General features: G+C 35.6%; 1 protein-coding gene across 2 annotated transcripts in view; it reads left to right on the top strand.

The window, feature by feature from the left end:
- prkn (parkin RBR E3 ubiquitin protein ligase) overlaps nt 1-23,088 on the top strand; it is a 113,705-nt gene that overhangs the window by 21,264 nt on the left and 69,353 nt on the right. Inside the window, exons 2-3 of one of the 2 annotated variants that reach the window (XM_052572011.1) lie at nt 10,124-10,287; nt 22,794-23,013. In XM_052572011.1, coding sequence (XP_052427971.1) covers nt 10,124-10,287; nt 22,794-23,013 — 384 coding nt within the window. Of the gene's footprint in view, nt 1-10,123; nt 10,288-16,659; nt 16,773-22,793; nt 23,014-23,088 lie in introns of those variants that run through there. The other variant, XM_052572012.1, reaches the window with a different exon arrangement.

Here is a 23,088-nt window from a genome sequence, read left to right as displayed (position 1 = left end):
AGTGCTAACAGTCACTGTGATTTTGCAAAGTAAGACATGTTTCTGGATCAACATCTTCTGATGATCCTGGATCAACATTATTATTTATTGTGATCAACATTTTTATTCAGATTAATTTCACTTTCAGAAATAAATCACAAGTCAAGGTTCAAAAGAACTATGTGCAAACAGATGCCATGAAGCCGTCCACTTATACAGAGAAAGAGGAAGAAAAATAAAAGTGCAAAAAAATCAGTGAAGCATAGTAGGGAGGTCAACTTTACATCCTATCTAGCAACACCTGGATCAACATTATTGTCCAAAAATGTAGACTTAACCCAATCCCAACCCCTAAACCAAACCCTACCCTACCCATAATTTATTCCTAAAACCAGTGGGAAATGATAGCTGATTAACAAGGGTGTAGAAGCACCAAACCTGGTTGTAAGCCTAAAACAAATCTTTTCTGATAAGTTATATCTCAGTTCTGATTGGTTGATTGAAATGTTTTTCCAGGATGAACAAGGATGTTGATCCAGGAACAGTATTGGGGGTAACGCATTACAAGTAACTCGAGTTACGTAATCAGATCACTTTTTTCAAGTAACTAGTAAAGTAACACATTACTTTTTAATGTACACGGAAATATCTGAGTTACTTTTTCAAAAAAGTAACGCCAGTTTCTTTGTTTTTCCATTTATTGACTGACAAGTCTCCTGTCCCCATACTGAGAGAAATCAGAGTACAGTGTGTCTCCTGTGTGCTACTGTACAGACGTGAATTTACTTTTCCTTCAGCCTGAGATTTATTCTTCACACTTCTTGGTGTGAAAGGGCTTTTACATTTGCTATAAATAGAACTTCTTATATTAAAAACAATCAAGCCCTGCTCATATTTAAAAAGTAACGCAAAAGTAACGTAATGCATTACTTTCCATAAAAAGTAACTAAGTAACGTAATTAGTTACTTTTTGGGGGAGTAACGCAATATTGTAATGCATTACTTTTAAAAGTAACTTTCCCCAACACTGTCCAGGAACATGTTGTACTTGGTGAAACTCACGCTCACCGAGCGCTAACCTTGCCGGAGTGTGGAGCAGATACTATTTTGTGTGCACTACTGTCATCATTACAACCTCAAACATATTCTATTACTACTACTACTACACTACACTTTTCAATTAATTTAATTAAATCAAGTATATTTAGGTTTATAACTGCTCTGGTACTTACATTTTTGATGAACAGGAAATGTAGTTTGCGAAAAAAGCTCTTATTATTTCATCAAGTGAAAATCTTTGCACGGTATGAATTATTAATTAATTATTATTAATTATTCGGCGGAATATTAGCGAAAGTTGTTTTCTCTGTTATCTCATACATGATGTAAGCGTGAACTGGCCCAGAAAGTTTAGTGCAAGTGTGAATGCAGGCCAGCGGGAGAGTGGGGAGGGGTATAATCGTGCTTGGTTCAAGGCAACCGTGCCTAAATAACACTCGTGCTTCATAACACTGTAACCACAGTCAATCATTAGTTTAAAAAAAAGTCACAGAGTTGAACTTACTAGGGTTTGAATGTAACATTCTATAGTTTGGCCTCATTGCTCTGCAATCGGACCCAGAGCGCGGTAATGATTGCTTTCTGTCACTCTCGCTGACTGACAAAAAACTCTGACAGTCCAGGCACGTCGAGATGCGCTTGCAAAACTGACTCCTGCTGTGATGAAACATGACAAACGGAGAACTTACTCATTTGTTATCCTAGTGGAAGGCAGACAAAACAATGAGAGACATTATGGAGATCAGCACGACAGCACACGTCACCCTCGACCTGTCCTGACTGCAGCTCTGCGCTCAGTATGGGCTTATCTTTGTCTCAACTGTCAGCGCAGTCATTGCTATTCTTAGCGTAATCAGTAAAAGTAGTTGACCAGTTGCCCTGACATTAAAGCCTGCTTGGTGATACAGCATAAAAAATATAGCACTGATGTGTGTAATAAAGAAGGAAAAGGCACATTTTACAAAGGCAATGGAATTTATTGTGACATTACAGGGATAGTTTGATTTCTGACTTCTTTATACTCACCTTTGTGTTGTTCCAAGCATGTATGACTACCTCTCTAGAAATAAAACAAGATAATGGGTCCTAAACAGCATTGGATTCCAGAAATATAGCTGCAATTTCTGTGCTTTCCAAAACCATAATTTATAGAAACCATAACCACCAAGTAGTGCAGTTTACAAAAAAAAAAAAAAAAAAAAGAAAGAAAATTCCATATTGTTAAAATAGCATTGTTCAAAAGATGGATGTCACTCTGTTTCAGGAAACAGTTGTGACATATAGTAGCTGTTTGGGACATGCGTCCCAGGTTTGGCATGACATGAGGGTGAGTAAATGATTTTTTTTTTTTTTTTTTTTTTTGTGAATTAAACTTAACATTATGAATGCAAAACTGCTTGTATTTGGTCCTCTAAACCAGTGGTCCCCAACCTCATTCCTGGAGGCCCCCCACCACTGCACATTTTGCTTCTCTCCTTTGTCTGACACACATTTCAGGTCTTGGAGTCTCTACTAATGAGCTGATGATCTGAATCAGGTCTGTTTGATTAAGGTGACATGGAAAACATGCAGTGTTGAGGGCCTTCAGGAACGTGGTTGGGAACCACTGCTCTAAACCTTCCAAGTCCAGGTTTTTTTTTCTGTCCTTCTCCATTCTCTCTGATATGATTTGTTGTATTTTTAGCGTGCTGTTGGCTCAAGTGTCATTTGTCTTCAAATGTGGTCAACAGAATGCCTTTATTAGAGAATGTCACGCTTTAACAACAAGCAATCACTCAAACCTCTCTTAAAGAGTGTTGCAAGACCCTCAGCTTTTGTCATTTAGTAGCAATCAGTGCAAGCATTGCCCCCTCTGTGTTTAAGTCAACAATATCACCAGATGCAATTTTCAGGAAGAGCTATTGCTGAGTGCTATCGAGTCTGCATGACCAAAACCCCGCTCTCTCATGCTTTCTTTTTTGACTATGTTTGTGTTTCTGAAAAAAAAGGCTGTTTATACAGATGCATAATATGGTTGTCGTTACTGTTTTAAAGCTAAATATGTTTCTGTTCACACACAGTTCAGATATAAACAGAATTCTTTAACCAAACTGACTTTTGATTTCTAACTGCTTGATTTGTGATGATGTGCATTAACATGTTCCGATATACTCAAATCCAATTAGAACAAATATTTAATTTGAGCTAATTACATATGAGTGTGGAGAACAAACACCTCCACAGCCTTCCTCTCACCCTCCACATTTTTTTCCCCGTAATGTGCAATTTTAATGTGGATTTTTTCTTTAATATCAGTCATTTTTCCATTTCCGAGTTTATCTCTATGCCTCTGGGGGTTTTGAAAAGGTTGAGTCATTTCAATTAAAATAATAAGCCTACATGATAACAAGAAAAAGTCCTTCTGCGCCAAATCACAGTCAACTTAATGAAGGGGGCTGTTTTTTTTTTTTTTTTTTCGGGGTGGAGTGGGGTGCACAGACTTAATGAACATGTCTCTTTGTGTCTCTCTCGGTCACCTGTTTTGTCCTATCTTTGACTCCAGTCTTTAGTCTTTTCTGTTTGTCTGTTACTTTAACGCATTGTGATTATGCCATACTGAGTTTTTGTATTGTTTCACTGATTTATCTTAATCGTTTTGCTTTCTGTCTGGTGTTGTATAGTAGGGATGCATGACACATATGCCTGATTTCACGAGGAGCAGCATTTACAAAAAAAAAAAAAACGCGCAAAATATGATCGTGGTTTTCCGCCGCTTGTCAGTGAACAACGGCTTTGTGTAGTAAATGGTGCTCCACATGAAATCACACGTGTAGAGATTTACAGCTGATTACAGAACCGGCTTTTATTTAGATATCAATAAATATCAGAACAGCTCATATTTATTGTGCATCCCTATTGTATAGCCTGTTCTGTACCTCTTTTATGTAGCCTTTTTTTTGTACTATTTTATATATCCTAATCCTATAGACCCTTTTACAGTTGGTAAACAAGGTGACGTATTTGTGTGGGCGGGGCTTAGTTGGAGGCAGAAAGATTCCCCTCAACACTTGAACAAATGGTAGCTTGCGAGTTTTCTTAGCTTGTTTTTTTTTAACAATGGCTAGAGAAAATCTGAATATATCTTCTTTATCTGAATATTTAAGGTCACGCACTGTCCGGGACCGTGATAATTATTTGAAATAGTTAACTTTAACGGACGGAACCAGATTGGTCGACCCGTACACAATCACTCATTGGATGGACGATCTGAGTCTGACAGGATTAAGTTACCTCCGATTGAGTGGCCTGACATCTACACTTACCTGATAGAGAAACCGAGCTTGTATAGTAAAGAGAAACAGGGCGTATAAATCCTTAGATTAAAGAGTGACATTACAGTAAAATTATGATTAAGATATAAATAGTTTCTAGAAATAAAAATTCTGAAGACTGCAAATTAATTATAAACTTTCTGTATTTATTCTTTCTTACCATGTTCTTAAATTAATTAATCACAACAATGTATATAAAATGTTCTCCGTTGATTCTGGCAACCAACAACACAACAAGATGACATTTTAAGTTCCTTGAGTAGCCGACCCTATGTTGGTTTGTATTAGCCGCCTCCAGTTTTCCGTTTGTTTCGCCTCCAGCCAGGGGCGATTCTAAGATTTTCATTTTAGGGGGGCTCAGCCCCCAATAAGGGTATGATTAAAAAATATTATTTTACTATTACGGTAGGGTTGTATACTACTAACCTTATTGCAATCCACTATTCCATTGTATTCCCTGTATTTCATATATAGGAGTAGGAGTACTGACTGAGCCATATACAACACTGTAAAAAAAAAACTAATACAGTTTTTTAGATGTGACCAGTCACTGGAAAATTTTGAATTGGGAATGTAGATTTTTACAATAAAGACTTCCTGATTCAGTATTAGGACATTCATGTTTATCCTTTGATGATACCACAGCTTTTTCTTATGAAATGTACGTGGAAATTGGCAGAAAATTAAAAACAACATAAGGGTTCAATGACTGCAATGAATCTTGGGAACACAGTGGTATTGTGTGTGTGTGTGTGTGTGAGGCTGTCTGTTCTATTCTCACCTGACTGTTGCTCATTTGCAGACCTACTCCCGCACGACAAAAAAATGTTGTATATCCATCTACAATGAAAAATAAATTATTATATTTTATTATTTTTATTATTATTAATTTTTAGCTTTTTAGCCTTTATAATCAACAATACGGTTGGTTATACATCAAGTCAGCCCCTGGAAATTAATTTCATTTCAAATCATTTAACTAACCAGCTTATATTCATTAAGAATATAGACAAAACATGTATTAATGTAATTGTCTATTGGCAATATGTTTAATCTGTTCTATATTTATTTCTATTTATTAAAAATAACACCATTATCAATTTGCCACTTCTATAAATCAATTACTTAAAAAAAAAAAAAAATCACAGATCCCTTTACTCTTACTCTAATATATGTATCGTGATACACTAATGATTCATTATTACTTAATACAAAATCATATTTAATAATACAAAACAAAATAACTCCACATGATGTTTCTCTCTCTGTGACATTTAGTGCTTTCAGACAATGATGTGTGTCTTTAATCATTTCTGTGAATGGCTGCATAATGTAATGCCGAAATACACAATAATATGTTTTGAATTTTGAAAAGTAAATTAAAATAAATCATGATCGTTTTCTAAAGTATGTTTCATGGTGTTAATCGCTTCATTTTTGTTGGAAGAAAAAACAACTGTCACACCGTGATAAAGGCTGAAGGTGAACGCAGCGAAGACGTACTGGTATTGGATGCGAGAACACACACACACGCACGCACACACGCACACACACACACACACACCTTGTACTCTCTGATGTTCGCTTTTAGGCAGAAGCCCCCCTAAAAAGGGCCTAGCGACGCCCCTGCCTCCAGCTAGCGCCGTGACGTACCTGTGACGTCCACGCAAAAGGGTCTATAGTGTCTTTTCTCTACCTTGTATTCTGTTGATAGGTTCTTAATACTGTGTGCTGTTACCTGATGATCCTCGACTGTCTTTCTGTTTTTGTGATGGTTGTGCATGAGTCCCTTGTTTGCTCTGAACAGTTAAACTAAAAACTGTTCTTCAGAAAAATCCTCAATGTTTTGCGGATTCTTCAGTTTTCTGTATGATTTTGATATTAACACTGAGGACAATGGAGGAACTCAAACAGAACTATTAAAAAAGATTCAAACATTCACTGATCCTCATGAATGAAATACGATGCATTAAAGGGTTAGTTCACACAAAAATAAAAATTAAGCCATATATTACTCCCTCTGAAGTCATCCTAAGTTAGGGATGTCGATTTTTGATCATTTCCATGTTCGATCATTGTTTAAATTAACAATTAATTAATCGATCAATCATTAAACTTATTGGCAGCAGATTAGACAGGATTTGCAAAACTCACTCATAATACCAAACAACAACAAAAAACGCTTTCTCTCGCAAATTAAAGGGGGTTTAGTTTAAATAAAATGCTAGTAGCACGATTATAAAATGAATAGATGTGATTATGATCATTTGATAAAATGAAGAGAGTGGACCATACATTTGAGATAATTTTACTGACTGCTGAACATGCCTCTTTAAATTGTTTCCTGGTGCTTGTTGTTGTATTTTAAAACACAATTGAAATGTTTTTTTATGGCATTTAAAATAAATGTTATCTCATACGTAACTGTGGCACGTGTGGCTGTGCTGTGCAGTCAGAGAACCGCTTCCATCGGCGCTGCTGCAAGACAAACTGTTGCTCACATGAAACATTTTTATCTGAGTATTATGACCAGTACTTAGTTTGATCCTGCTCCAGAAATGTCAGATTTGGAATTTAGACTGGAAAAGATCATCCTCTTCTCATGACCAAAAACATTTTTTGGCATAACAGCAGATTGGATCGGTATACAAAAGTCTATTTAAACTGACCAGTGTAACCTTTTACATGTTTGGTTAACTGTATTTTATTTTGATAATGAACACCGTGATGTAAGTTTGAATCGCTAGAATATGTGGGGGGTGTGATGTGCATATGAGGTGCCAGCATGATCGAACAGCTGAGACATAAAAAAAACAAAAAAAATAAAATAAAAAAAAAACATTTTTGGAGTAAGATATAATCAGCAAATGTGCATACTCACAATAAAAAACAGAAGATTTGTGCTGTTGTAAAATATAGAAAACAAACAGAACGCGCATTGTCATCCTTTTATTTCCATGTTCTTGTCTATGGAGCGCTACAACACACTTCTGTTTTAAATCCATTATCTTAATTAAATCGGATATATTTCGTGTTTATTAATTTATTTATTTATTTATTTTTTTTATTAAAACAAACTGTTATTTTTATTTTAGGCCTATTACTTACATAGGCTATGCAGTTTCTTTAAAGCATCCTATTTTTCATCAATTCTTTAAAATGGCATGAATTAAGAATTATTAATCTGTTCCCTCAATTCAGTTAAATCATGGGTTATTCAGGGAACAAAATAAAAGAAACATGAACAGTTGCCACAAATTAATAAGTCGTTGGAAGGATTTAACAATTTGTAAGAATGAATCTGTCCTGTGTCCTGCAGCCCTGCAAAGCGCACAACATGAAACAATTATCAGACATTACTTAGTTACTACATTTCTATTGCTTTCCATGATTAAGAACTTTGTGTTTTTAATGTACTTTTAAAGTTTAAATGGCATTATAATCTTAATTTGTATATTATGAATAAATGATGATGCATTAATATATGTTCTGTGCATGAGCCGCACACAGCCCAACATTGAATAGGTTAACCGACCATTGATAGCTTTAATCGATTGAATCTCTTATCGACAATTAATCGATCATCGATTAACCGTTGACATCCCTATCCTAGGTGTATATTACTTTTTTCCCTCATACGAATCCAGTCGAAGTTATTTAAAAAATTTTTTTTTAAATTAAAGTAGTTAAATATGTATGTATATATATATATATATATATATATATATATATATATATATATATATATATATATATATATATATATATATATATATATATATATACAGTATTGTTCAAAATAATAGCAGTACAATGTGACTAACCAGAATAATCAAGGTTTTTCGTATTTTTTTTATTGCTACGTGGCAAACAAGTTACCAGTAGGTTCAGTAGATTCTCAGAAAACAAATGAGACCCAGCATTCATGATATGCACGCTCTTAAGGCTGTGCAATTGGGCAATTAGTTGAATTAGTTGAAAGGGGTGTGTTCAAAAAAATAGCAGTGTGGCATTCAATCACTGAGGTCATCAATTTTGTGAAGAAACAGGTGTGAATCAGGTGGCCCCTATTTAAGGATGAAGCCAACACTTGTTGAACATGCATTTGAAAGCTGAGGAAAATGGGTCGTTCAAGACATTGTTCAGAAGAACAGCGTACTTTGATTAAAAAGTTGATTAGAGAGGGGAAAACCTATAAAGAGGTGCAAAAAATGATAGGCTGTTCAGCTAAAATGATCTCCAATGCCTTAAAATGGAGAGCAAAACCAGAGAGACGTGGAAGAAAACGGGACAACCATCAAAATGGATAGAAGAATAACCAGAATGGCAAAGGCTCAGCCAATGATCACCTCCAGGATGATCAAAGACAGTCTGGAGTTACCTGTAAGTACTGTGACAGTTAGAAGACGTCTGTGTGAAGCTAATCTATTTTCAAGAATCCCCCGCAAAGTCCCTCTGTTAAAAAAAAGGCATGTGCAGAAGAGGTTACAATTTGCCAAAGAACACATCAACTGGCCTAAAGAGAAATGGAGGAACATTTTGTGGACTGATGAGAGTAAAATTGTTCTTTTTGGGTCCAAGGGCCACAGGCAGTTTGTGAGACGACCCCCAAACTCTGAATTCAAGCCACAGTACACAGTGAAGACAGTGAAGCATGGAGGTGCAAGCATCATGATATGGGCATGTTTCTCCTACTATGGTGTTGGGCCTATTTATCGCATACCAGGGATCATGGATCAGTTTGCATATGTTAAAATACTTGAAGAGGTCATGTTGCCCTATGCTGAAGAGGACATGCCCTTGAAATGGTTGTTTCAACAAGACAATGACCCAAAACACACTAGTAAACGGGCAAAGTCTTGGTTCCAAACCAACAAAATTAATGTTATGGAGTGGCCAGCCCAATCTCCAGACCTTAATCCAATTGAGAACTTGTGGGGTGATATCAAAAATGCTGTTTCTGAAGCAAAACCAAGAAATGTGAATGAATTGTGGAATGTTGTTAAAGAATCATGGAGTGGAATAACAGCTGAGAGGTGCCACAAGTTGGTTGACTCCATGCCACACAGATGTCAAGCAGTTTTAAAAAACTGTGGTCATACAACTAAATATTAGTTTAGTGATTCACAGGATTGCTAAATCCCAGAAAAAAAAAATGTTTGTACAAAATAGTTTTGAGTTTGTACAGTCAAAGGTAGACACTGCTATTTTTTTGAACACACCCCTTTCAACTAATTGCCCAATTGCACAGCCTTAAGAGCGTGCATATCATGAATGCTGGGTCTCATTTGTTTTCTGACAATCTACTGAACCTACTGGTAACTTGTTTGCCACGTAGCAATAAAAAATATACTAAAAACCTTGATTATTCTGGTTAGTCACATTGTACTGCTATTATTTTGAACAATACTGTATATATATATATATACATACAATTTGTAACGTGTTTTTTTTTTTTCATTTCTAGTTTCATCTTTATGTACTGATAAGGAACGCTTGCATCAAAGTACATACAGAATAATTTTAATCCAAATGTAAAAAAGAGAGAAAATATCACTATATCAAAGGCAAGATATTTATCTGTTTCACCTAAAGGGCTGGTTTTATGAAGACAAGCTTTAAGAGTGGTCCGCTTTTGACTACAAAACTTTTTTTTACTCTGTATACTGTTTATATATTGCCTATTGACTGTCACAGGAATAAACCTGTTTTCTGTCTTTGAAAATGACCAGGATTTGACAAGATCTCTCCCATGGTCTCTCCTGTTCTCTTAGTAAATGTGCGGTTTAACTCCAGCCATGGGTTCCCGGTGGAACTGGAACAGGGTGCAAGTGTAGCTAAGCTGAAAGAGACTGTGGGACGCTTGCAAGGAGTACAGCCTGATCGACTGCGGGTCATCTTCGCTGGACGAGAGCTCTGCAATGAATCCACACTTCAGGTGAAAAGAGTACCTATGTAAATATTGTACTTTAAAAGAATAGAAGTTAGAAATAAATGTACAGTGGGGCTCGAAAGTTTGGGCACCCCTTGCAGAATCTGTGAAAATATGAGTAATTTTCAAAAAATAAGAGAGATCATACTAAATGCATGTTATATTTTATTTAGTACTGTCCTGAGTAAGATATTGTGCATAAAAGATATTAACATTTAGTCCACAAGACAAAAGAAATGCTGAAATTATTAAAATTTTATTATTAATAATTATTTTCATAATTTCAGCATTTTTTTTGTCTTGTGGACTAAATGTTAATATCTTTTATGCACAATATCTTACTCAGGACAGTACTAAATAAAAAATAACATGCATTTAGTATGATCTCAATTATTTTTTGAAAATTACTCATATTTTCACAGATTCTGCAAGGGGTGCCCAAACTTCCGATCCCCACTGTATTCATTTACTTGCATGATATTTGTAATTAAATTAAAAGTATTATTGTTAAAATGTATATTAAAGTCAAGTCATCTTTATGTAGCGCTTTTAACAATACAGATTCTGTCAAAGCAGCTTTAAAGTATTAAATAGGAAAATAGTGTGTAAATAATGTAAAAGGACAGTAGTAAACACTCAATTTTCAGTTAAAGGCAGTTCATCATTGAATTCAGTGATGTAATCATCAGAGTTTATACATTTTCTGTGCAATCAAGTCGACAATGTAGCTGGAAATTAAATGCAAACTCAATTAAGTTATTTAGTATATATATATTTATTTTTATTTTTTATGAAATTTAAATGTAAAAAAAAATATAGTATGTAGTATAACTTGTGTTTGTTTGTTTGTTTGCTGTTTTTTTTATTGTTTTTGCCATGAAAATAGCCTAAAATGCTGACATGGCATTAAATAAAAATATACTACTACTATATTGAATGCAATAATTTGAACATAAGAGCGCTTTTTTTTACACACTTAAGTAGATCTGCCAAATGTAATGGTAAGCTAAAATATATGTTATTCTCAGTTCTATTCTTTTTTCTATTTACTTTAAATGTAACATTGAATAATACTAGACCACAGTTAAACTTATTATCATGTGCGTTATTCAACACATCAGAAAAGTATACACAACAAAAGCTTCTAAAATAATGATTAAAATGTACTTAAAAAAATCAAATTTTTTATTATTACAAGCTGCACTTAAGTGTACTTAATTTTGTCAAAAAAATATAGTCACTTACATTTAAGTGACCTTGTATTTCATTGTTATATTATCTGAAAGTTCAGATTTTAAATACTGAAGTAAATTACTAGTGCATATTTAATATGATTAAGCTTGCTTCTTTTTGACAAGGATTTGGATTTTTGACTTTCTCACTCTTTGAAATTGTGTTTGGATAGTTCATTTGTAGGGGTGTGATGTGGCACGAGATCTCGCAAGATTTAATATGTCTCGCGAGAACATGACTAGGTGAGGACTAAAAATGAGGACTAGAACACATGAATAACATCTCCAAAACTGCTCTGAGAGTCACTTCATGAGCCTTTTACCGTTTGATTTGAGTAAAACTAGCGTCAAATCACACACAGAACTGTAAAGGTATTCTTCATTTTCAGTAATTAAAAGATAAATTATAAATGAAATGAATGGCCTTAATTTGATAACCAGAAAAATTTAAATACCCAACATGGGAAAAAAATGTATAAAGCTAAAATATAAAAATAAAATGAATAAATTAAGTTGTTTATACATTCAAATAATTAGACACGCTAAACAAAGAATTTGGTAACAATAAAAAATATTAATAATATAGTGAGAAAAAACTAAACCTTATACCTCATAGGGTCCTAAACATGAAATATTTGTTAAACTTTTAATAAATTGATGTGAAAATGTATACGCATCATGATTTTAATTAGATATGCTTTTTAATTGATACAATTTTATTTAACTATGAAAAAGGAGTTAAAAAAATTGTAACAGGAAAAAAATACAGAACAATTAAAATGAAAAACTAAATAATAAAAAAATAAATAAAACAACATTTTAGAAAAAATAAAATGGATTTCATAGGATCCTAACTATCCCTCAAGCCTTGCTGCGCCCCCCAGTTTGGGAACCACTGCTTTATTCTTTTAAATTGATACATTAATCATGTTAACTATATATGTATTTTTTATTATAGTGGAAATCCGTTTACTAAAAACTTGACTGACTGCTTCACTTCCACTTTAAAGGTATATTTGTGTTGTTTATTATTTATTATTATTTATACCATTTATAATTTTTGTGCAGTTACTTGCCTGTCAGTTGAGTTTGTGGCAAAACCTTCTGCAGTGTTTACATGATGTTTATTAGTGCATACAATTTATTAGAATAGATGTTTAATTTCATAAAGAACAAGTTGATTTCAAAATGCACCTTGTGCATTTTTGAAATCAATCCAAAATGGATTTCTTTAAAAAAAGATAAAAAGTCTAGCAGTTCATACTTTGAAATGGTTGGCAGGGAAATATCTACATTTTGAATGTCCCTGCCGTAAATTTGGAAATGGTTTTTGAAAGTCAGCCTTGTGCTCTTCTGTGTATATGTCAAAGTCAAGGTTTGTCTGGTTTTTGCCTCTAGAGTCTGAACAAAGCACAGTACATTCTTGTGATTCACGGTACCTCATTTTCACTGATGAAACTCCTGCTGTGTGTAAGAGCTGCAGCAGATGCTGTGTGGAGCTCAGCTTCCCACCTCATAACTCCACTGAAAATCATCCGCACATCATTTGTGCTACTTACAGTAATATTTCAATCACGCTAGGGCTCATAAATCAGGGGAGAAACATGGAAAAGTACACACTTGGATAGTTTACACATTTCCCTGCCTGTTTCTAGTCTTATTTGAGGTTTTGACTGACACAACTGTGGTTGTCTCTACAGATGTTATCCTGCTTTATATAAAAGTCTAATTACAGTGTGATGACCATTCGAGTGATTTAAAATAAAATTAACTGTAACGCTATAAAGACCTTCATAGTCACGGGAAGGAGGAGGCAGGAACTGGCAAACATTGAAATAAAACTTTAATGATAAAATAAACACAAAACAGCGTGACAGCCCCTCACAGACGACTGCCACTTACAAACCAAAACAAAATAAAATCCAGGCCTGGTCCTCTCTCGTCCTTCACTGTTGTAACTCCTCTTTCGTATCCTTCCGGAGCTCCTCCGTGGGCCTTGAGACAAGTGAGTGGTGCAGTTGTCGCACATTTCCAATTACTCCAGCGACCTCGACCCATTCCCACGGCTCTCGGCCCTGGCCCACTCGTCAAGTTAACATTTTCATGTTTCTTTCTCCTTCTTTCACTTTCTATGTAGTATCCCTGGAACAAAACAAACAGCAGTCAATTCATTACTGTGAATTTGATGCCTTAACTGTGCATGTGCTGCCACTGAGAATGATGGGAAATGTAGTTTTGTAAAAAATCCTGCTGCTCTATTCTCGAGTGGCTCTTAGGTGTTGACACCCGCAGCAGGTTGTCACCTTGCTCTGTGGAATCAATATGCTGTATATTTACTCAATTTGTTTAATAAGCTCTCATCTTCTCTCAAAATTAATTTACATGTCTCTCATCCATATTTACCACTGCTTCATTGTGCAGTGAATTTACTGGAGCACAGATAAAACTTGCACTAATTAAAAAGAGTTGGCCTTGTGTCTGTGTGTGTGTGTATTGTACTGAGTGTTTCTAGAGAATGTAACCGGGTAATAGGTTATTTGCACAGCTCATAGCTCCTGGGTCTCACGTTATATATGTGATGCTGTAATCAACTCATCTTTAATTTCACCTGCTCTGTGCCAGTCATACGTTTAACACATATAAACAGACTGCTTAGCACAATTAAATATTAGTGTTTTATTTTATTCAAGAATTAGCTATTTTTAAAGTGCTGATAGTGTTTTAAGTTAAGTAACATCTTTAGCCTTAAAAGTTTGTTTTTATATCTACTGTAGGTTTTAATACTGAGTAAAACAACACTACTATAAGCTTTGCTTGAGTAAAATGGCTGTTTGTGTCTTTCTAATTTATTTACGTAAGAATGAAAAATACACTTTTTAGACATACACTACTGGCCAAGTGCAGTTTTTAATTTCATTTTCTTAATGTTAATTTGGGAGCTTGTGGCCAACTCATGCTGTCCTGTCATGAGCTGTGAAGCTGGTGGCCTCTGCTCTTTATCTGCCTGTTAGGCTCAAGATTGATTGTGCTGTTTGTGTTGCTATTAAAAAAATAGTTTGCATTAATTGAAATAAAATAAAGATTAGATTGAAAACATAGTAGTGAAATAAATATTAGATGAAACACTTAAAGAAACTTAAACTTGAAAACTAGAAAACTAGAAAACTAGACTGCTAATTTATATGAAATATATTTTTGTTGAAGTACAAAAATTATTAAAGCTAAAAATTAAAATGAATAAGTAACAAAAAAGAAAAATAACATTACTAAAACTTCAACTAAAATTAAAATAAACTTTAAATATAAAAAAGCATATTCAAAATATTAGTAAATAAAATAACAGTCACAGTACATGTCAGATTCTTAAAAAAAATAAATGTTAGATGAGAAACCTAAACAGAAATATATATATATATATATATATTTTAAATAAAGTTTTAGTTGAAGCAGAAGTTGGCCTACTAAAATGACAAAAAATAAAAATAAATTAATTAAAGTCACATATAAACATAAAAAAAAAATTGTAAAAATAAAGTTCTATAAAAATAACAGTCAATAAAGTATGTCAGATTGTGGTTATTTGCTGCATCTGCCACAATTTAGCCCTCAGAGCCTGCAAGTTAGGAGCTGTCTGAATATGTAGATTGTATTTGGCACAGATTGTATTGGCTTGTTTGTGTTGTCACCTTATTTGTATAATTATCTGTACAAATCAAACAATGTAAACAGCATGTGCAATACACAACACTACCAATGTCTGCAGATCATTCTTAGTGAGTTCGCTCAAGAGAGTTCATGTTTCTGTCAGGTTTTTTTTTTTTTTTGAGATCTAGTTGATTGTCAGTCTTTCATTCTTTTGCTTCCTGTATGCATCCATTGCTCTATTCTGTTGTTTTTGTATGTCTTTTCTGTCACTCTTTTGTATTCCTCTCTGACCCATTGGCTTGCTCACTGTTATTACCTCTGTTTTCTAAAGTGTTCAACTCTCCCATTTCTCTCTCTGTCTCGTCCCCCTCCTTTCACACTCCCCACACTCTGAAGGAGCAATACAGATAAACGCCAGTGCTCTGAAGGTTACATTCAAGGACTCTGGCTGTCTGAGAGTCATCCTCACCCTTGCCTACTACCTCACCAAGGAGCCAATCACCATCTTATTTCAGCTTTGCCCCACGTGTTTGCGCAGGCCAAAAATATACTCAGCGCAAGTATGCAAGCGTGAATGCTTGGTCAATGCATCACAAGGACGGAGTCCCCTTGTAAATACTTAATGTGGTTCTGTGGCGTTTTCAAAGAGGATGTTGGTTCCCGGCATGTGATGTTGCCGTGCTGATGCTGTCCTAGACTTCTTAAGTAGCTTAACCAGCAGGATGCCCTTGATTTACAGGTTTCACCACTGAAAACCAGCAATAAATAGCCTGGAAATTAATTCTAATGTTGATCCTCCCCACTTTTGCAAAATGAAGTGCTGAGGTGGTTGAAACTCCTGGCACATTTTAGTCACAGTGTCCTCTCAGGCCCTGTGTCTTCAAGCCCAGCTCTCCAAACCATCTGTCTACATAGGGAAGTGTCTCAGCAGAGCAAGACTCACATTTTCAGTGTTCTCCAAAGGTGCTTATTCATCTCTGATAGAACTAACGTAGTGGATTTTAACTGGCTCCCTAGTGGTGCTTTAATAGGGTATTTTATAAAATGCTAATTTGAAAATGGGCTTTATTATGTTATATTAAATGCTGTTATATGGTATTTCAATGTATGTTTTTCATGGTCATATCCAGTTTTGACAAACATGCCAGCAAATTCATTGCTTGAAGGAGTGAAAATTAGAACGTAATAATGTTACTGTACTCTTCTGTGGAACACAGCTTTGATCTGGGTGATGTATTATAAAAGTAGTGTTGTGCACTATTTTCTTATAAGCTGTATGTCTTATGAGGCTATCTTATTTAAATTTTATTTACTGAAAAACTCTGCTCTTAAATTTCATTTGTACTTTCACATATTCAGATTCAAATATGCCTAGCACCAAAATTTTTAATCAAACCCAGCTTATTTGAGTCTGTTAAAACCTCAGTAGGTTGAATCTTAGTAAAAACAGAGGCCTGAAGAGGGTCAGAGTCCAAATGCTCCAGAGTCCATGATAAGACCATAAAAATGTGGTCTATGACTTGAAATGGACTGAAGTGCTGCAACACTGCCAACAACAAGTTTGATTGCATGGAAGTGCATGTGGGATCCGAGAGCTACAAGACTTGGTTACAAGTAAATATTTGGTTACAAGTAAATATAAGTAAATTATTCTAAGTAAATAAAGGTTTAACATTATGTATTTTCACTACGCAATGCTATTATAATATTTAAAATGTAGTGCACAAAATGTTTGTAAAGATTTTATGGTGCATTTTTCTCATTTTTGGAACTTGAAAACCCTTAGTAAAATTACTTTTGTTTTAATTAAAATTAGGAGTATTGTAGTCGAAACCAGCTTACACAAATACTTGTCTTTGAGTTATTTAGTCAAATCTTCATTAACCGACAGGAGCTTTCCATTGAATCATTTGAATCGCGCACAACACAAAACTGACGGGAGCGGTTTTCGGTAGAAAACTGACGGAATTTAAAACTTTCAGAATGACACACAGCTCATTATCTCTCTTTCACTGTAAGTTACCAAAAACACACATGAGAACACGAAACACACAGTAGAAGCACAGTTGTGTGGCAGAGCAGCTCTCTCTCGCACTTTATGACGTGACAGATAACTTGTTGTCCAGACCTGTTCCATTCACACAGTGCATGTTTTTCAAGAATGCGGTTGTGAGTACAGAAAGTTTACAGTTGTGAGTTCAGTTACAGATTACGTATATCACGCCCATAAGTAATCAACTGTGTGTGAATGTAACCGTGTCATTACCGTATATTCTACTGTGTTAGGTACACTTTGCTAATACTAGGTTGGACCCCCTTTTGCCTTCAGAACTGCCTTAATTCTTCATGGCATAGATCCAACAAGGTGTTGGAAACTTTCCTCAGAGATTTTGGTCCATATTGACATGATAGCATCACGCTGTTGCTGCAGATTTGTTCGGCTGCACATCCATGATGTGAGTCTCCTGTTCCACCACAACCCAAAGCTGCTCTATTGGATTGAGATCTGGTGACTGTGGAGGCCATTTGAGTTGAGTGAACTCGTTGTCATGTTCAAGAAGCCAGTCTGAGATGATTTGAGCTTTGTGACATGGTGCATTATCCTGCTGGAAATAGCCATCAGAAGATGGGTACACTGTTGTCATAAAGGGATGGACATGGACATCAATACTCAGGTAGCCTGTGGCATTTAAACGATGCTCAATTCGTACTAAGAGGTCCAAAGTGTGCCAAGAAAATATCCCTCACCTTAAACCACCAGCAGCAGCCTGAACCGTTGAGACAAGTCCGGATGGATCCATTCTTTCATGTTCTTTATGCGAAATTCTGACCATACCATCTGAATGTGGCAGCAGAAATCAAGACTCATCAGACCAGGCATTGCTTTTCCAATTTTCTATTGTCCAATTTTGGTAAGCCTGTGTGAATTATAGCCTCTGTTTCCTGTTCTTAGCTGACAGGAGGCACCCGGTGTGGTCTTCTGCTGCTGTAGCCCATGTTGTGCGTTCAGAGATGGTATTCTGCATACCTTGGTTGTAACAAATGGTTATTTGAGATACTGTTGCCTTTCTTTCATCTCTAACCATTCTGCCCATCTGACCATTCTCCTCTGACATCGACAAGGCATTTCCATCCACACAACTGCCGTTCACTGGATACTTTCTCTTTTTCTGACCATTCTCTTTAAACCCTAGAGATGGTTGTGCGTGAAAATCCCAGTAGATGAGCAGTTTCTGAAATACTCAGAACAGCCCGTTTGGCACCAACAAAATCACTTAAATCCCCTTTCTTCCCCATTCCGATGCTCAGTTTGAACTTCAGCAAGTCGTCTTCCCCACGTCTAGATGCCTAAATGCATTGAGTTGCAGTAGGGGTGTGCGATATGACGATTTTTGATCGTGGACGATAAAAAGGTCTCCAAATATCGTAGTATCATGCTACAGTGCACATTGTCAGCTGCAGTTCTGGCGCCTCCATCACATACTGTACAACTAGGGCTGGGAAAATAAATCTATGCATCGTGAATCGAGAAATGATTCAGCATCGATTCTGAGATTTTCAGAATGCATCGCGATTCTTTCTTGAATCAATTCTGAGATTAATTATGAACAGCAGATGGCACTGCATACTTTAGAAACACCCGTACTCTGCTTGTTTCCAAATCATTACAGACACTTCAAGTCAAGTCAAGCAAGCAAGCAATTTGTGTTACCAAGCAATTGAACAGGTTTACCTAATAAAGTGCCGGTGAGTGTATTCTATATATATACTGTATTCTAAATATAGTACCAGTGAAAAGCTTGGACAAATGAATGGGAAAGTGTCCACATTTTTGACTGTTACTGTACTATAATATACTGTACACAAAGAATATCTGCCTTACTTATATTATTACTCCCTAATATCGATATCGCCTCCCAAAAAAAACATAATGATTGAGCTCTATTAAAGACTCAAAAACAGGACCGACAACCATATTCTGCTGCTTTATGAACTTGGCCATATTGAAAGCAGTCTCCCAAAATGTCAGCTTTTGGAATGTTCTACTCTATGATATAATAGTGTGGATAAGCACAACCTCCACACAGAAGATCAGTGTCTACTCTTGTTTAGACTTGTCCACCATTTTGCGCATGTAGTATTTACAAGAGAGGCGGACACGCAGGTTTACGCAGAATCCAAAAAATAAAGATGGCCCTGACGAACAAGTTGCTTGGCAGTGCCAAGCTGTGGAAAAACAGTCTTTGCGTTACCTTCCTTCTGATCCCAATGGGATCCCAAACATCATAAGTGTACCTCAAAGAACAGTACAAAATATTAAACACAGGCAGTTCATGACCCCTTTAATTTGTTGAGTCAGAATCAAAATGGAGACCTGAAGAATGTCAAGTCCACGTCTAGACTGAGTCAGAATGCTCCATTACAAGACTCTGACTCCAGATATACTCAAGTTGTAGAAGAGTGCAAATGGGATTTTAGAGCAACAAAGATCATGTTTTTCAATAAATACTGGTTTAATTTAATGTATTTGCTATAGACAAAGCTTTTAGAAAACCAATTCCAAATGCTCCAGAGTCCATGACAAGACCATGAATCTACTGTCTCAGAATTGAGATGGACTCAACACTACTGTTAGTTCTTAGGTGGCGTACCAAGTTGGGATATGCAGAGTATAAATGGGATTTGAAAGCTACAAGACCAGGTTTGTCAGTAAATTGTAGTTTACCCTGTCTTTTTTCCTCCAGCAAATCAGCACATTCTTTAGAGTTTCTCTTCTTGTTTTAAATATGCTTACAAGTAAAAAAAAAAAAAAAAAACTTTCAGTTTTAATTCTTAAACTGTCTGCTAATCACACAGAATTGGTATTCAGCTCACAGTCAAAGCTAATCCATTGTCTCTGTATGATGAAAAATATATGAACATGTTGTGCCCTGATGCCAGCAAAATGACCGTAAATGACCTTGAGAAATTGTCCAGACTCTGGGGCTGCTTATGACTCCGGATGAAAGACAAATTGATTGTCTCCATGCTTTCAGTATTGAAATTCAGCCACTGTGTAAATTTAAAGAGCCAAGTCATTGCTAATGCACAATGTCCCTGTCTTTTAAAAAGACTGACTTGTTGATCAGGCTCCCCTAAGAGAATGTCTCAACTGAAAAAGGTCACGTGTATAAAATGAAGGCACTTTCGGCTCATCAGGAATACAAGCCCCACTCTGTCCCCAAAGTTACTGGATTTGAAATTGTAAAAAAAAAAAAAAAAAACATGAATAAATGTCGGCGTCAAGGCAGCTGACAACATCAAATGCACTTGCCGGGGAGACTCTATTCTTAGGTTATGGCTGATTTTCCCACTTCTTAGTTTTGTGCTCAGTTTTCATATTGTGTGTGTGTGTGTATGTTTTGTTTGGATCAATGCTTTTTCTAAATGTCACGAGTTCACATCCTGGAAATTGCTTTTTATCTCAGAGTGCATTTGCAGCGTTATTCTTGCCCAAAGCTTTAGAGAACAGGGTTTATCAGGAAAAATGCTGGCTCCATTAATGTGAATTAGAGGTTATCGCATGTATAGACCATAGACGTACCATTCGAATCAGAAGGGTCATCTCACTGTTTGCACCGTTGTTTAATATTTTTGTCTTGAAATACAAATGCAAAGTCAAAAACACACTGCCGTTGTACTAAATTGATATTGACCAGCATATTTTATGTCACAGCGGTCTTTAAAGCATCCCTTATGTAACTAATGCTAATTTCCATTCCTGCATTTCTTGATAAGGATCTTGTATTGTGTTGCTATGGCAGCTTCGTTTTCCAGCACGTGGCCCATCTTTGTTAAAGCCTGTATTAGAAGTCTCCTTTATGGCAGGAAAGTGTGATAAGGCTTAGCTGTTGGTTCGATCACCTGGAGCGAGAGGGTCTTTCTTTAATTTATGCTGTGCCATTGAAAAATCAACCCTCAGTGACTGCTGGGGAAAATGGACAAGATGAGACTCACATCTTTCATTTTGTCTGTCTATGTTGTTTTTGCTAAAACCAAGAAATAAATACTTGTTTGAGGATGGTTTCAGACAAAAGAACCATTTTCCCTGTCAAAGAGGTTTTCTCTTAAAGGAATGTTTTTGTATGCTTTGCATCAAATGTTCTGCTGTTATCCATCTAGAAATGGGTCTCTACTCAACAAATGGGGGAAAATACAAATGGTTAGAGCATTAAAGTTTAATAATTGTTGTGTGAATCAACATGTGCTAAAGAAAATTTGATAAAATTGTATGAATTAAACAGTATTGGAAAACAAGGGTAAAAATGCAGAATGTGTCTCTGGATGTTCTTAAAAAGAAATATTATTATTTGCAGCTTGGCAGATGTGGTCACTTTGAACTGTCATTGTATAAAAAAGGGTATGTTGCATAAGGTTTTTCAGTTTTGGGTGACCTAGATTACTTTAAATACCACTAAAAGATGAAAAAGCACTGCCGTTTTAAATAATTGGTATGTGCATTAATTATTCATTAAAAAGGAATTGTAAAAAGTATAATAATAATAATTAATAACCAGTGTATACTTCTAGATCATTTAAAGAAGTATGGAATAAAGTCATATGGGCTTTTTTTTTATTTTATTTTATTTTATTTATTTTACATTTACAATTTACATCTTTTTTTCTTTTTAACCTTGGCAGATGTGATCTCTATAAACTGTCATTGTAATAAAAACACACCAATAAAAAAAAGTGTGTATTGGCAGCATTAGATTTTTTATTTGATCGAACTGTTTCTTTAAATATTCACTTACAAGTAGCAAAACAATTGCTAAAATAATCAAGTTATGAACATTGCCACATCTCTACGCATAGAGACCAAATCTTTAGTCATATACAGAAGGAAAATTAAGGGACTGTCTCTGAAACCAAGCGAATTCCTAATGGAATTGTACAGTATTAAAGAATGTCTCATACTGTATGATATATTTTATATTTTTTCTGCCCTTTGTCAGTGTCTTACAGTGATTGGCATGTTTATTCTCTCTCTACCATTTTTTTTCGGCTCTAAAATCCTGCGGCGTATGTGCCAGCTTGATTACTTGCATTTGTGAAGGTACTTGTGATGGCAAAGTTTGATCCTTTCTTTCCTCATGCTTGAGACAGAAATGAAAGACAACAGGATGAAAAGATCATCTCCTTATGCGCTTTTGAGACTACAGCACCATAAAATTACTATTCATATACCTGTCGCTGTGGCTGGTCTAAGAAAAAAACAGGTTTTAAGCACTTCTTGTTCTGATGCGGGGTTTTACATTTTAGTTTTTACATTAATAATCACCATAAATTATTAATTGGTTATTATAAGTGAACCAGTGAGAACTATTACAAACTTGATCATCATAAAATCTAATTTACAAGAGGACATCCACCACCTCTACATCTAAATTATAATTAATCTATTCAGAATGAAACCCAAACTTCAAAGTGTAGATGTTTCTAAAGAACATGAGAAGTGTATAGCAGATATAGTGGTGCATAATGGGTCACAAACCAAAAACATTTGAGAATCCCTAAGGTATAGTGGTATTAAACAGGGATGAGGCTATTGTGAAGAGTGTTGAAGTACTATCTGCTTGTCATCTTCTGTGACAGGGCTGTGATCTCCCCGAGCAGAGCACGGTTCATGTGGTTCTGCCCCCATCCACCTTGAGCCAGCGCTCTGAGTTGGTCCAGCAGCACAGGACGGGTGGAGGGATGGAGAGCTTGACCCGACTTGACCTCAGTGGCTCCCGGCTGACCAGCGTGTCTGAAGGCTTAGCTGTCATTCTGGAGACAGATGCGTCCAGACAAGGGAACCTCGTTGGACACACAGGTACAGGGCGTAGTTCTGTGTTTGTTGTTGTTGTTGTTTTGTGCGTATGTTTGAGTCACTGTAGAATGTATTTTA

This window comes from Carassius gibelio, chromosome B13 (assembly GCF_023724105.1).
Source record: "Carassius gibelio isolate Cgi1373 ecotype wild population from Czech Republic chromosome B13, carGib1.2-hapl.c, whole genome shotgun sequence".
In the NCBI taxonomy this organism is placed as follows: Eukaryota; Metazoa; Chordata; class Actinopteri; order Cypriniformes; family Cyprinidae; genus Carassius; species Carassius gibelio.
The sequence above is the reverse complement of the archived record's forward strand: the minus strand, read 5'-3'. Positions and strand labels throughout refer to the sequence as shown.